The sequence below is a fragment of the Balaenoptera acutorostrata genome, chromosome X (genome assembly GCF_949987535.1).
Source record: "Balaenoptera acutorostrata chromosome X, mBalAcu1.1, whole genome shotgun sequence".
In the NCBI taxonomy this organism is placed as follows: Eukaryota; Metazoa; Chordata; class Mammalia; order Artiodactyla; family Balaenopteridae; genus Balaenoptera; species Balaenoptera acutorostrata.
In genome coordinates, this window is record NC_080085.1 from 4,161,204 (window position 1) to 4,175,954 (window position 14,751).

The following is a 14,751-nucleotide window of genomic DNA, read 5'->3' on the forward strand; positions in this document are numbered from 1 at the left end:
ACTCTCTTTCAGACTCTCTCTCTGCCTCAGTTGCCTGTGAGTTCCTGGATGATTTGTAGGTCTGATTTATTTACGCAGGGCTGCTGTTTTGCACTCCTCACACATCCCCAATGGTCCTCAACTCCAAAGCTAACGAATTCTCAGCTCTGTTCACTTTCACTGCAGTTTGGATGTCACCGCACACAGAATAAGGATTCTTAACCGTAAAGGAGAAAACATGAAACTAATTCTTTATGAAGACAGCCTGGTTTAGGAAAACCAAACAACAGACTAGATACACAGGAATCTTGGCACCCAAGGAACTTCAGTCTTCGGACGACAGATACTGTGATGAGATGAACACTGAATTACCCGAAAATTAAAGTTATAAGAACATACTGATCTTTTCTATTTTATAATCATTTCTTACACAGTAGCTTACTCCAAAATCACTATAACCCTAACATTCACAGGAGGTACAGTACTATTATTATTCATAACTGAGGTCACTCAATATTAAAAAGGCTGAAGGCTTTGCCAAGACAGTATGCAAAATAAACAACAGTGTCCAAACCAGCAGTGTCTTTGGCAACAAATGAAGCTATTACATGTCCTGGGGGCGAGACTGCACGAGTAAATAAGGAGGAGATTTCTGGACACCGACACATACTCTAGCGGACTAATTGCACCTCAACTTTCTATCTTGAACAGTTTGTTTGTAATGTTTATAATACGCATGCCTAGCAAAGGGGTTTTTTTTTTTTTTAATGATATTCTTGTCTGCTTACATTCTTTTTATGTATGTATGTATGTATGTATGTATGTATGGCTGTGTTGGGTCTTCGTTTCTGTGCGAGGGCTTTCTCTAGTTGTGGCAAGCGGGGGCCACTCTTCATCGCGGTGCGTGGGCCTCTCACTATCGCGGCCTCTCGTTGCCGCGCACAGGCTCCAGACGCGCAGGCTCAGTAATTGTGGCTCACGGGCCGAGTTGCTCCGCGGCATGTGGGATCTTCCCAGACCAGGGCTCGAACCCGCGTTCTCTGCATTGGCAGGCAGATTCTCAACCACTGCGCCACCAGGGAAGCCCACAAAGGGGTTTTTTAATACATCCTAAGTCATTTGGACTTGTTCTAATTGTGAAAAAAATTATAAATTGCTAATGGAATTGAGTTAAAACTCATGTTTTGGAAAATGACAAGTGTAAGGGGAAATCCTCTTCTTTAGGGAACAGTTTTTCCGAATTACTCAAACAAGTATAAGGCATACTAACCAAATAGCATTATTCATAATATATATAATTTCTAAACCCACCACAGGATTATTTTTCTATTGGTGAATCTCTTAAGCTGGGAGAGGGACACACGTTGTCAGAAATCTACTCTAGTTTAACCGTGTTCACAAAATACTAAATTCTTTTCAATTAATCCTTCTCAGGGAGCTATTTATTAAATAATCTTTCCTAATTACCTTCACTTACAAGCCACGTCTACACAACGTCAAACATCCCCCACAGATGAAAATGGGAATCATTTAATGATTTTCACATAGCTGCATGCTGATGTGGATTGGCTAAAACATCTTTCTGTGTTAACTTAGTCAACTTTTAGTTTTTGCCACTAATACTAAACTTTGCCACGCTGCACACAACTTTGCCATTCTGCATACAACTTTGCCACTCTGCCTACAAGTGAACTCGACTTTGCCACTCTGCATACAACTGAACTATTTGTGACTTGACGAAAAGAGAAAGGCAATTAATTTTTCCGTTATCTCACAGAAAAAAATAGTGCTATTGTCGTTGGATGTTCTCAGTTCCTCTTCCAAGAAATGAATTTTAATGCTTCCTTGATGATTAATTTCTGTACGTCAAACAGGATGCTAAAAATCCATTTGACAACTCAGGCTAAAAAAGATAAAGCTTAGGAATAAAGCAGAACAAGATAATACTCTGCTCTTTAAAAATAAAAATGCCATTCCCGAAATAATGCCATTTGCAGCGACGTGGATGGAGCGAGAGATTATCATACTAAGTGAAGTAAGTCAGACAAAGACAAATATGGTATCACTTATATGTGGAATCTAAAATATGACACAAATGACCTTATCTACAAAACAGAAATAGACTCACAGACAGAGACAACAGACTTGTGGTTACCAAGGGGGAAGGGGATGGAGGAGGGTTGGACTGGGAGTTTGGAGTTAGCAGATGGAAACTATCATATATAGAATGGATAAACAACAAGGTCCTACTTTAGAGCACAGGGAACTATATTCAGTATCCTGTGATAAACCAAATGGAAATGAATATGAGAAAGAATATATATGTATAACTGAGTCACTTTGCTGTATGGCAGAAATTAACACAACATTGTAAATCAACTATACCTTCCATTTTAAAAATGCCATTCCTCAAAATTCCCTTTTGTTAAAGCCATACTAGGAACTGTCGGAAGTGATGGATGCTTGGTCCCGTTTCTTAAGCTGACCCCTCCAATACTACAGTAAATACTTATGTTATAGACAATACACATTTATTATGTACTGGACATTATATTAGACCAATATGCATACGCAAATTAGCTGAAAAGTTCTGGTTCTCTTTTCTAGTATTAACTATGCTCCACTAACATCAGATTACAGAGTCGTTATAGGTACAAGATACCAGACAAAGCACTTCATATGGATTAATACCTTAAATCTCCCAGCTCATCTTTATTTTACACACAAGGAAACTGAGGCATGTACTAGCTAAGGAACTTGTCCATAATCACTCAACTGGTAAGGGAAGAGGCTGGCACTTGCACCCTGGCAGGCAAGTTCCTGACCAATCCTCCAAGCTGAGCTGACGGAGTGAACTAAACTGACATTAGAAAGGGTACAGAAAAGGTATCTGCATCCCTCATGTTCACAGCAGCACCCTCCATAACAGTCGAGCAATGGAAACAACCTAAGTGTCCATCTATGCATGGACAGGTAAAGAATCTGTGGTGTAGATACATAATGGAATATCATTGAGCCATAAAAAAAGGAAATTCCTGCTATTTGTGGCAACGTGGATGGACCTTGACGGCATTATGCTAAGTGAAATTAGTCAGAAAATGGCAAATACTGTATTCACTTCTATGTGGAATCTACACAAAAAACACATGATATCACTTATATGTAGACTCTTAAAAAAATATTACAAACGAACTTATTTACAAAACAGAAATAGAGTCACAGATGTAGAAAACAAACTCATGGTTACCAACAAGGGGGAAAGTGGGGGAGGGGTAAATTGGGAGATTGGGATTAACATATACACAACTATATATAAAACAGGTAACTAATAAGGACCCACTGTAGAGCACAGGGAACTCTACTCAATTCTCTGTAATGACCTATATGGGAAAAGAATCTAAAAAAAGAGTGGATCTATGTATATGGATAACTGATTCACTTTGCTGTACAGCAGAAACTAACACAACATTGTAAATCAGCTATACTCCAATAAAAAAAATTGATTGAAAAAATAAAAAATAAACAAAAAACAAACAAAACCACCAAACTCGTAGAAAAAGAGATCAGATTTGTTGCAGCCAGAGGTGGGGGTAGAGGAATGGGGGATTGAATGAAGGGGGTCGAAAGGTACAAACATCCAGTTCCAAGACAAGTAAGTACTAGGGGTATAATGTACAGTGTTGATGACTCTAGTTACCACTGCTCTATGAGATACAGCAAAGTTGTAAAGAAAGTAAATCCTAAGACTTCTCATCACAAGGAAAAAATCTTTTCCTTTTTTTCTTTTTCTCGTACCTATATGAGAAGATGTATGTTAGCTGAAACTACTGTGATCATTTCATAATATGCAGAAGCCATACCATCATGCTGTCCCCCTTAAACTTGTACAGCAATGTATGTCAACTGTATCTCAATAAAACCGGGGGGCGGGTAAGAATTAACTGACATTCTGTCAAATAAATTCATCAATAAATTATTTTTTAAAAGGATAGAGAATCACTTTCCCCAAAACAGATCAGATCTTGAGGTCTAGAGGGAAGGAATGGGGAGCCCAAAAGATTTTGCTAACACAGAAGAAGACATTTAGAGGTACAGCTGCCATCGTGAGGGACATTTTGTGGAGACAGATGAGAAAAGAGGACCATTTGGATGTTTTGCTCTCTGCCATTCACTGACACCTACTCTGGACATCTGTTTTAGATGCCTGGGAAATCTTAAATGCCCGTTCATTATGTTCCTGTGTAAAATCAGTGTATCTTTTGAATACGACATTTAGTAAGAGTTGCCATAAATCTGTTCTAAAACGAGGAACCAAAAGTTGGGTATCTACTTTGTACAGGTTAAACCTCAAATCTGCAAAATATCCACCCACCAATTGGAACCAACTTTGTCTCCTTGATATATATAAGGGAAAGCAGCAAATTTTAACTACCCAGCATTAAAATGAGTGCGTGTGGTGGTGTTTTTTTAACCAGTTATTCTGGAGGTCGAAAGGGTAACAAACAAATCAGCATCTCAGAATGAGTAGTAACTCAGAAAGCTCAGAACAACTCTTTAGTGATGTGTATGTTGTTTTCAATTAGGGTATTTATATTAAAGGCTGGCAAAACTCTATGAGTTTCCTGTTGCTGCTTAACAAATTGCCACCAATGTTGTGGCTTCGAGCGGCAGATATTTAGGAAATTAGAGTTCTGAAGGTCAGAGTTCCACTGGGCTAAAATTGAGGGGTGGGCAGGGCTGTGCTTCTTTCTGGGGCTCAAGGAGAGAACCTGTTTCTTGTCTTTTCCAGCTTCGACAGGCTTCAGGGTTCCTCGACTCCTGGCTCCGCCTTGTCCTCGAAGGCAGCAATGGCCACTGTGCCTTTTTTCCACTGCTTCCCTCTGGCCCTCAACACCTTTTCTGCTTCCTTATTCACAACAAAGTGTTTTTGTTATTAAATATGGACCCACCCAGATAAACCAGAATATATTCCCTCCATCTTAAAGTCAATGGATAAGCAAATATCATAACAATAGGGACAGAGTAAAGGGACAAAGCAGGTAATTAAATAGTTAATCCCACTAGGGGATTGTACGTAAAGAAAAAAGTATGGGAGACCCTGTAAGTTAATGATCACTCAAGAAAGCAGGTGTGCTGAACCAGAAAGCCAAGCAGGCTTATTGGCAACAAAATCATGCAACAGAAGTACAAGACATGCCCCAAGACAATAAAAAATAAATGGCGGCATGAGACCCACATCCTGCCCAGTGAGCTCAGTAAGTTAATGACCCCTAGGACATGCTCTCTGCAGACATAAAAAACAATAATTTATGGAACGGTGACATTTCAAAGTGAAAGACCCTCGTTGTACTGAGACATGAAATAATATTTCCATTGTGCCATGACAGTCCCAGCTTGACCATGTGGGGGACAAGAAAACTCCCCTGCCTGCTGTGGAGGAGGAGCTAAGGACGGAAGCCTGATGTCTACCCAAGAATGAGGAAGAAGGTGGTCTTCTCCCCCTCCCCACTTTTCCTTTGATTATGAGACTGCAGCCCGCTAAGTTCTCAGTGGTGCACAGCACCCTCTCGCCTACCTGATTGTAAGGCTCACAAGTGTCCTATTCTAATAAATCACTTCTTATCCATCACTTTGCCTCTCGCTGAATTCCTTTTTTTCTTTTTAATATTTATATATTTATTTGGCTGTGCTGGGTCTTAGTTGTAGCATGCAGGATCTAGTTCCCTGACCAGGGATTGAACCCGGGGCCCCTTGCATTGGGAGCGCAGACTCTTAACCACCGGACCACCAGGGAAGTCCCTCGCTGAATTCTTTCTGCACTGAGACATAAAGAACTGGAGCTCCTCAGAGCCCGCCCGAAAATGCCACCTAGTGGTTTCAATTCCATCAGCAACCTTCATCCCCTTGGCCCTGTAAGGTAGCATATTCAAAGGTTCCAGGGATTAGGACGTGCCCCTCTTTGGAGGAGGCGTTATTCTGCCTAGAACAAGTCTCTGTGTGCCTCTCGAAATTAAGCATGCTTGTCTCTGTTGCCATGCCAACATGCGAAGCTTGACTAGCATCGGATAGGAACTCCGAACTATCATTGGTAGGGAAGTCAGATGGCCACACCGTTGGATGAGTGCATGACGACAAATCTAAAAAAAAATAATGGAGTACCAAAATGGAACACTGAATTCCAAATAGCCAATACTGCTGTGCACACACTTAATGACATGCACTGTTATGAATTAAGATATGCCCTAAAGGAAGGTCTTTGGAGAAATCAGCGTGATGCCGCAATTTCCATGCATTATTGTACAAGTGGGGTTTATTCATTTAGTAATAACCAATAATTAAATATCTAAACCTCCATGTTGATTCACAAATGGATGCAAGTCATCTATTTTTAAACCCTCAAAACTCCTGACCCAACAGGCTGTGATTTTCTGTTTCTGCAAACACACGGGCATATAGCTTCCCTCACCAGCAAAATTCCATTATTTATCTATTGTAGGGAGATCAAATTTACCTATTCAGCCCCTATTAGATTTCTGATTCTCCCACCAAGATGGTGTGAGCTATTGCGTGCCAGAATGCTCTAAAAAGCCCAGAGGAATCAACAGGTAGCACTGCCTTTATTCTTAAATTTAGATTGCTTCTCTATTCGGCAGCTTTTTTCGCGTGTTTCTATTCCCAAATTCCTATTCAATCCTGAACCACAAAGAAACGGCCGAATCGTTTATGGGTTCAATCCACACAACTGCACATCTATGGGTCTGTCATCAAGGAAGCTACTGATTTGTCTTCCTGGGCGGTGTAACTGTACCCCGACCTCTCAGAAGCAGGCATTCTATTTGAAGTGCATTCCTTGTTTGGAAGGTTAATGCTATAAAGTCACCGGTTCAGAGGCACCAGCATATCAAATTTACGATGAAAGCAATTTTATTTTATTTTATTTTTTAAAGATTTTTGTTTGATGTGGACCATTTTTTAACATCTTTATTGAATTTGTTACAATATGCTTCTGTTTTATGTTTGTTTGTTTGGTTTTCTGTTTTGGCCGTGAGGCGTGTGGGATCGTAGCTCCCCGACCAGGGATCAAACCGCACCCCCTGCATTGGAAGACGAAGTCTTAACCACTGGCCCGCCAGGGAAGTCCCATGAAAGCAATTTGAATCCTTTACCGTGTTTTGTTTCCACCACCCTGTCTTTGTTTCTTTTTATTCCTTTCTTTGATTAGTTCATGATGAGAAAGACCATGACCCAGGTGGCTTTGAAATGAGAACTCTAATTGGTTTGGGGTGGGGTTATCCATCCTCTTACATATGCACCAAGCAGCTACTGCGGGCTACTGCGCACTAGGGCAGCTCAGCACCGGGCATGGAAGTAAGGCGTCCAGTGTCAGTTTAACCCCTTGAACCCTATTCAAGACCTAGACTTTACAAGGTAATTGTGAGATCTGTCACCATAGTGACAATAGCCACATGCCAGACGCTACTAACATAATGAAGCTCAACCCTTTCACTTTCCCTGGGCATTCTTTGTCATCTCCCTAACAGACGCCCCCGTCCTGGTTTCTCGAGAAAGGTACCCACGCCACCTCTTTGCATCTGCACGGAGCAAGAACAATACGGCAGATGCGATCCGACTTTGGAGATCACTGAATAATGTCATCGTTTATGGCAGACTTCCAGCCAAAGCTCACTGACAAACATCTCCCAAGGATTAAAGGTAAAAAAAGGAAAAGAAATGTCTGCATGAAAGTTACCAAGGACAAGGACACACTTCAGTTTCTATAGCAGACGGTGATGGCTATGATTCCTCTCAATTACTTTTTTTTAAGTTCCAGGAAGATTTCATTCTATGTTTTTCCTTCTCCTTGTATAAAAAAGAGCACATGCAAACAAGAAATGAGAAATGGACTTTCATTGTAGACTACCTTGAGTCTGGCTGGGCTGGTTAGCAAACATTTTAATTTGAGGTCTACACGAACAAGGAGATATCTGAGTTTTACTAGTATTGGATTAAGTTAATACATGGAACATGATTGTGTTCACAGATTTTCACTGTTGTGTTATCCAAAAGAAAAGGAGCATTTTGTTCAAGCAAGAAAATCATTTTTCTAACGTAGTTAGAATCATCTGATGACACACATTTGCCATTTGATTGCAGTGAATATTGGCAGGAAATAAAGTCCAAATTTATATCAACAACATGGATTCTAAACAAACAAGTCCAATTGTTTTATCAAATATCCCTTGCTTGTGTATTTAAAACAATCAGTAGTTCCTTTTAAGACTCAAAAAGTGCTAATATCTTAAGGCATTAAAGCCAAAGGAACCATTCCTTATATAATTTTCAGGTGCTCACGTCAGCATGCTAAAATTCTTAATTCTATTAGTTTCTCTAGATCCATTCCTTTTTTTTTCTTTTAACATCTTTCTTGGAGTATAATTGCTTTACAATGGTGTGTTAGTTTCTGCTGTATAACAAAGTGAATCAGCCATACGTATACATATATCCCCATATCCCCTCCCTCTTGCATCTCCCTCCCTCCCACCCTCCCTATCCCACCCCTCTAGGTGGTCACAAAGCACCGAGCTGATCTCCCTGTGCTATGTGGCTGCTTCCCAATAGCTATCTATTTTACATTTGGTAGTGTGTATATGTCCATGACACTCTCTCACTTCGTCCCAGCTTACCCTTCCCCCTCCCCATGTCCTCAAGTCCATTCTCTAGTAGGTCTGTGTCTTTATTCCCGTCTTACCACTAGGTTCTTCATGACCCTTTTATTTTTTTCCCTTAGATTCCATATATAAGTGTTAGCATACTGTATTTGTCATACAGAGTGAAGTGAGTCAGAAAGAGAAAAACAAATAGATCTGTTCCTTGACAGATGATTCACGTATAACATAGAAGACTATATGCTCACACTGGCTATCACCTACAAACAAAGACTACAGCAGTGCTAAATAGGCAATACATGGAAAGAATTAAGTCATTAATTATGATACTCTCCATCGATTAGACACTGTGTAAATTCAAGTCGAACAAATGGTACGTTACTGAGATAACTCAATATGAAAAAAAAAATGAATGGTTATAGAAAATATCATGCACAGGACATTATACAACCCTCTTGGCAAATTTGAGGCTGAGCGAGCAGGTGTTTTCTGTTTAGAATAAGTACTTACCATCCTCCGTGGGCACATAGATATTCAAATAAAGGCAGTCTTCATTCTGATCTTGAACGTAGGTCATCAGAGTATCCAGATTGGCAGTAAACCAGATGGGCAGCATGTCATGCAAGAGAGACCGCTCATCCAGGTGCTGGGGGCACACGGCAGCAAACTGAGTGGCGTTCCGAATCCCAGTCCATGAGGAGGGGGGTTCCGGGGGCTGAAACCGCCTTTCCCCGGTAGGAGGCGAGGCATAAGGGACCCCCAAGTATTGCTCCACTGGACCCAAAATCTCATTGGGCAGCGGTGTTCTCAAGCCTCGGATTTTGCCGTAATTGGTGTTGACCACAGGATACTGCGCCTGGCTGTCGATGAGCGTGAACTTGATGGCCAGGGCGGTGATCCACAGCAGGACGTTGGAGTTCACCATGACACAGACCGGGGTGAAGACCAGCGGAAGCCATAACAGTCCCTGGGGTCTCGACATGGTTCACCACCACATCCGCGGGCGTCCGTGAGATGCAACTCCAAGCAAAGCAAGCCGTGAAGGGAGCCTGCAGAGAGAGACGGCTTTCCAGGGACCAAGACCCTGGAGAGGGGAAGGGCTTGCTAGGAAGCCTCTCCGATGGGTCATAGACAGAGCCCAAGGTTAACAACAAACCCGGCGGTTTTCTCGGCAGCCCATCACGGGACAGCAGCCCTCTCTTAATCCTGGTGCCGAATTTCAGCCCGTGCGAGGCTCCAAGGAAGCGGTGACCATCCAACACCTCCCCGGGGCAACGATCACTTAGGAGAAGTCCAAGGCAGAGCGGTCAGCCTAATGGGAGAAAAAAGCAGACAAGGATAAGGAAGGCAAGACCACTGCCACCAATGGCGTTTGCTGTGTGTTCCACGCAACCCCCAACATCACGCAAGGAAATTCTCATTCATCGATGATTGTGTACAGCGGCATCTGCGGGCAGTAGAATTTCGCCCGACAATCGCTTGTCTTAATTTCTACAGTGAGTCCCATCAGCAAGAACGATGCCAATACTCCGGAAACACTCAAGTCTTTGTTGAAGGAACAAACACACCGCCAAAAGTTACACACATTGCACAGATAACTGTACTGATGTCTCCTAATTGCACTATTATTGATAATATTGGCCCATCAATGGATAGGAACTCCCAGAACACTGTTTCTCAGATGTTTAAGAAAACTGTCACTTTATATATAAAATAAACAAGGACCTACTGTATAGCACAGGGAACTATACTCGGTATTCTGTAATAACCTATATGGGAAAAGAATCTGAAAAAGAATGGATATAGGTGTATGTTTAATTGAATCACTGTGCTGTACACCTGAAACACAACATTGTAAATCAACTATACTCCAATATAAAGTAAATATATTTTCTCCCACTCAGAGGGTTGTCTTTTCGTCTTGTTTATGGTTTCCTTTGCTGTGCAAATCCTTTTAAGTTTAATTAGGTCCCATTTGTTTATTTTTGTTTTTATTTTCATTACTCTAGGAGGTGGGTCAAAAAAGGTATCACTGTGATTTATGTCAAAGAGTGTTGCCAAGCAGAAACAGAGACACAGATGTAGAGAACAAACGTATGGATACCAAGGGGGAAAGGAGGGTGGGATGAACTGGGAGATTTGGATTGACATATATACACTACTATGTATAAAATAGCTAACTAATGAGAACCTACTGTATAGCACAGGGAACTCTACTCGAGGCTCTGTGGTGAGCTAAAGGGGAAGGAAATCCAAAAAAGAGGGCATATATGGATACGCACAGCTGATTCACTCTGCTGTACAGTAGAAACTGTAATGCAACACTGTAAAGCAACTGTACCCCAATAAAATTTTTAAATAAATTCATACATACATAAATACACTAATAAGTACATAAATAAATGTAAAAAGAACTGTCACTTTTTCCTAAGGTATTAGGAGTGGAGCTCTAAACGTTTTCCAAGGTGGGTAAAGGGAAGTGTGCATCGAGACCAGGCTGGCTTCATGCCATGTGGGTATTTATCAGCGACCACAAAGGGAGCAACACGCAACGGAGAGAGCACTCACACCGGATACTCATCCTTCTCGGGCTACGCAGTGGCACGTGTCTGTGGGCTCCAGACATCACCGCCCTGAATCTCAGCCTCCTTGTAGGAAACTGAACAAGATGGTGCATCTCAAGTACATGCCGTAGTGCTTGTCACATCAAGACACCATTCGTAATTAAGAGTGTTGACACAGCAGTCCCGATTTTCACGTAAAGCGCTGCATGCCTTCAAGGGTAAACCCTGCAGCCTATTTAAGAACCTTCTGGTACATTTGAGCCATCTTCCTATTGAGTCTGGGAGGAGTTAACTTTTAAAGAGTGACCTCCTTGGGAATTCCCTGGCGGTCCAGTGGTTAGGACTCCGGCGCTCTCACTGCCAGGGCCGCGGGTTCAATCCCTGGTCGGGGAACTGAGACCTGCAAGCCACGTGGGGCCACCAGAATAAAAAAAAAAAAAGGGACCACCTCGATTTGTCCCTACGGGGATCACATGACGACTCTCTCCAGATAAACCGCTGAGCGTATGACATTCAAGAACGTCGCACGTGAGTATTATAAATGATGCATGAGAGACAGAAAACTTTTCATGAGGTGTAGCCAGGACTCTACCTTTTTTTTAATCAACATTTTTTTTACTGAAGTAGAGTTGATGTACAACGCTGTGTTAATTTCTGCTGTCCAGCAGAGTGATTCAGTTATACATACACACAGTTTTTTTAATATATTCTTTTCCATGATGGTTTATCGTAGGATACTGAATATAGTTCTCTGTGATACACAGTAGGACCTTGTTGTTTATCTATCCTATACATAAAAGCTTACATCTGCTAACCCCAAACTCCCACTCCATCCCTCTCCCAACCCCCTCCCCCTTGGCAACCACCAGTCTGTTCGCTACAGGACTCTACCTTTAAATACAGCATTCTTCAGCCGAAAATAGACAGATGTGTTTCTAAGGACACAGATTATTCTGGGTTATTCAGAGTCTTTCTGGACTAGAATATAATATGCATTTCATTTCAGGGAATGGTTGAGTAGAATATGTCAAACAGATCATTTATTTTCTAATGAAACATATGTGAGCCAGATCTATCACGGAGCTAGAATACGTCTGGGGGAAGTTTTGTCATCCATGACATCCTGGGCCAAGTTAATCAGAGTTGGATGAAAATGCACTACAACGTGGGATGGTGGCATTGAGAGTGAAAATTCGCATCACACCCAATGGCTGATTTATGTGTTTGCTTCTATCTTTGTACTGGAGACAACATTTGGATTTCTGCCACAGCATGATCCAATTGCTGAATAATTAAGAGACAGACGAAAAACGTGAAAGAGGTGTTGACTTGTCTGAAATCTTGTTTTCCTGAAAGCCCTTCTGGTTTAGAACCAGCATCAGTACTTCCTTCTCAAGCCTTCGTCATGGTCATAGGAGATGCCAGTAATTTCTGATTCTGATAGACCTGGGTCCCCAAATGCTACCTCTCTGTGAGCTGGAGAAGTGAGTCAACCTCTCTGAGCTTTAAGTAGATGGCATGTCATGCCTCCTTTGTGGGGCCTGGCTGAGCCACAAGTGAGCAAAGGGGCAGGGCAGAGAAAAGGTCTCCTCAATATCCATGAAATGCTGGGATTTTGAACGCAGACCTGCTCAAAACACTCCCAGGTACAGAGACAAAATGCACTGAAGTCAGCCCAGGGTTGGCATGAAGCAGGTATAGAGCAAGTAGTTTAAATTCTTTGAGGCTCTCTTTACTTATTTGTTTCTAACTCTCTGGGAATTAACTGAGTTGGTCCACACAAGGCATCACATAGTCCCTGGACCACAGAATTCCATAAAGGTAGAATTCAGTTGGCGGATCTCTCCCAGGACTTACAACGTGAATGCCTTGAGGAAGTCTGGTCCACTCCATCATTTCTCCAGCTCCATGTGGATGGCAGCACCTCTATGTCACATATTCGTTAAGACTGAGCAAGTGAGGGCACACGCAGACTTCATGCTACACCTGTATGATCAAGCCTACCTCCCCACAAGGTTCTGAGGGCCAGAGAGAGACCATGAACCAGCCGGACCTAAGAGAAGGGGAATGGGGGGGGCGGGTATCTGAACACTCATGAAGTCCAGGCTAGGCATTCAAAATAATCATACGTTCTGAGCTATCTTATTTCCCGATGCTTTGGAATTTGGCAGTTTGCGCAAATGGAATACCACCAATGTCGAGCACTGTTTCTCAGACTCTGCACTGCTGACGTTTGGGACCACACTGCCTTTGTGGTGAGGGCCGTGCTGAGCCCTGTAGGGTGTGTAGTAACACCTCTGGTCTCTACCCACTCGAGGCTGGTAGCACCCGCCTCTCACTTTTAACAATCAAAAATATCTCCAGACATTGCTAAGTGACCCCTGGGGGCAAGATCATCTCAAGGTAAGAACCACGGGTGTAAATCATCAAATATGGGATTATGGTGGCCATATAAATGACTAAGCACCTGTGGGTACATTTGAAAATTATCATCAGTGGCACTAGATTTATGTTTGTGTGTGTATATGTATGTGTATGTGTGTGTTTGTATGCGTCACATTCAAATATTTGGCAACTGTAAAAGTTTTAGCAATGAAGATTTAAAAAATAAACCTATTTTAAACATGCATCCTCATCCTCATTTAAAAATCATTATAGGGCTTCCCTGGTGGCGCAGTGGTTGAGAATCTGCCTGCCAATGCAGGGGACACGGGTTCGAGCCCTGGTTTGGGAAGATCCCACATGCCGCGGAGCAACTAGGCCCATGAGCCACAACTACTGAGCCTGCGCGTCTGGAGCCTGTGCTCCACAACAGGAGAGGCCGCGATAGTGAGAGGCCCGCGCACCGCGATGAAGAGTGGCCCCCGCTTGCCACAACTAGAGAAAGCCCTCGCACAGAAACGAAGACTCAACACAGTCATAAAATAAAATAAATAAATAAATAAAAGAACGTGAATTTCTTTAAAAAAAAAATCATTATAAATTTATTTTGGGGAGGACAAAAAAAATGACTTCTCATGTAAACGTCACACTGAAAATAATTTTACAAGGAGTGAAATGTTGTTATAGCTACACATAATATATGTGTACAGTTAGGATATGTATAGTACACATATCTATAAATATGTTATCTATTTTCTCTATAATATGTATTTATATATTTCTCAAATTTTTCCAAAATAAAAACAAGATACTACAAAGGAAATTCTTGAAGAAAAAAATTTTAATGAAAAAAATGAGAACAAAAACTGAAACTTCACTGCATACATAAAACTGGGGAGTGAGGAAGGCCTTGATAGCATGTTCTCCCTGCAAAAGCTGCACACAGACTAATTTCTCAGAGTGGCGTTTCGACTTGATTTATAACTTGATTAGGTGGTTTAGAATGATCTCTACAGGACAGTCATTCTGTGTGAGGTTGTAATTAAGACTTGGCTCCCACTACTCAGGCATGCTAAACTATAAATGAGTCAAAATAAAAATTGCAAAAAATTTCTTTCCAAAGTGCAGATCACTCAAATTGAGATTGGTTTAATTTTACA

At 41.8% G+C, this 14,751-nt stretch overlaps 1 protein-coding gene across 5 annotated transcripts in view; it reads right to left on the minus strand.

Moving 5' to 3' along the window:
- Positions 1-14,751, minus strand: part of NLGN4X (neuroligin 4 X-linked) — a 333,057-nt gene that overhangs the window by 249,442 nt on the left and 68,864 nt on the right. For all 5 annotated transcript variants that reach the window (XM_057539088.1, XM_057539091.1, XM_057539087.1 and 2 more), the window contains one exon: positions 9,156-9,957. In XM_057539088.1, the coding sequence (XP_057395071.1) occupies positions 9,156-9,627 (472 nt within the window). In that variant the 5' untranslated portion in view covers positions 9,628-9,957. The remainder of the gene's footprint in view (positions 1-9,155; positions 9,958-14,751) is intronic.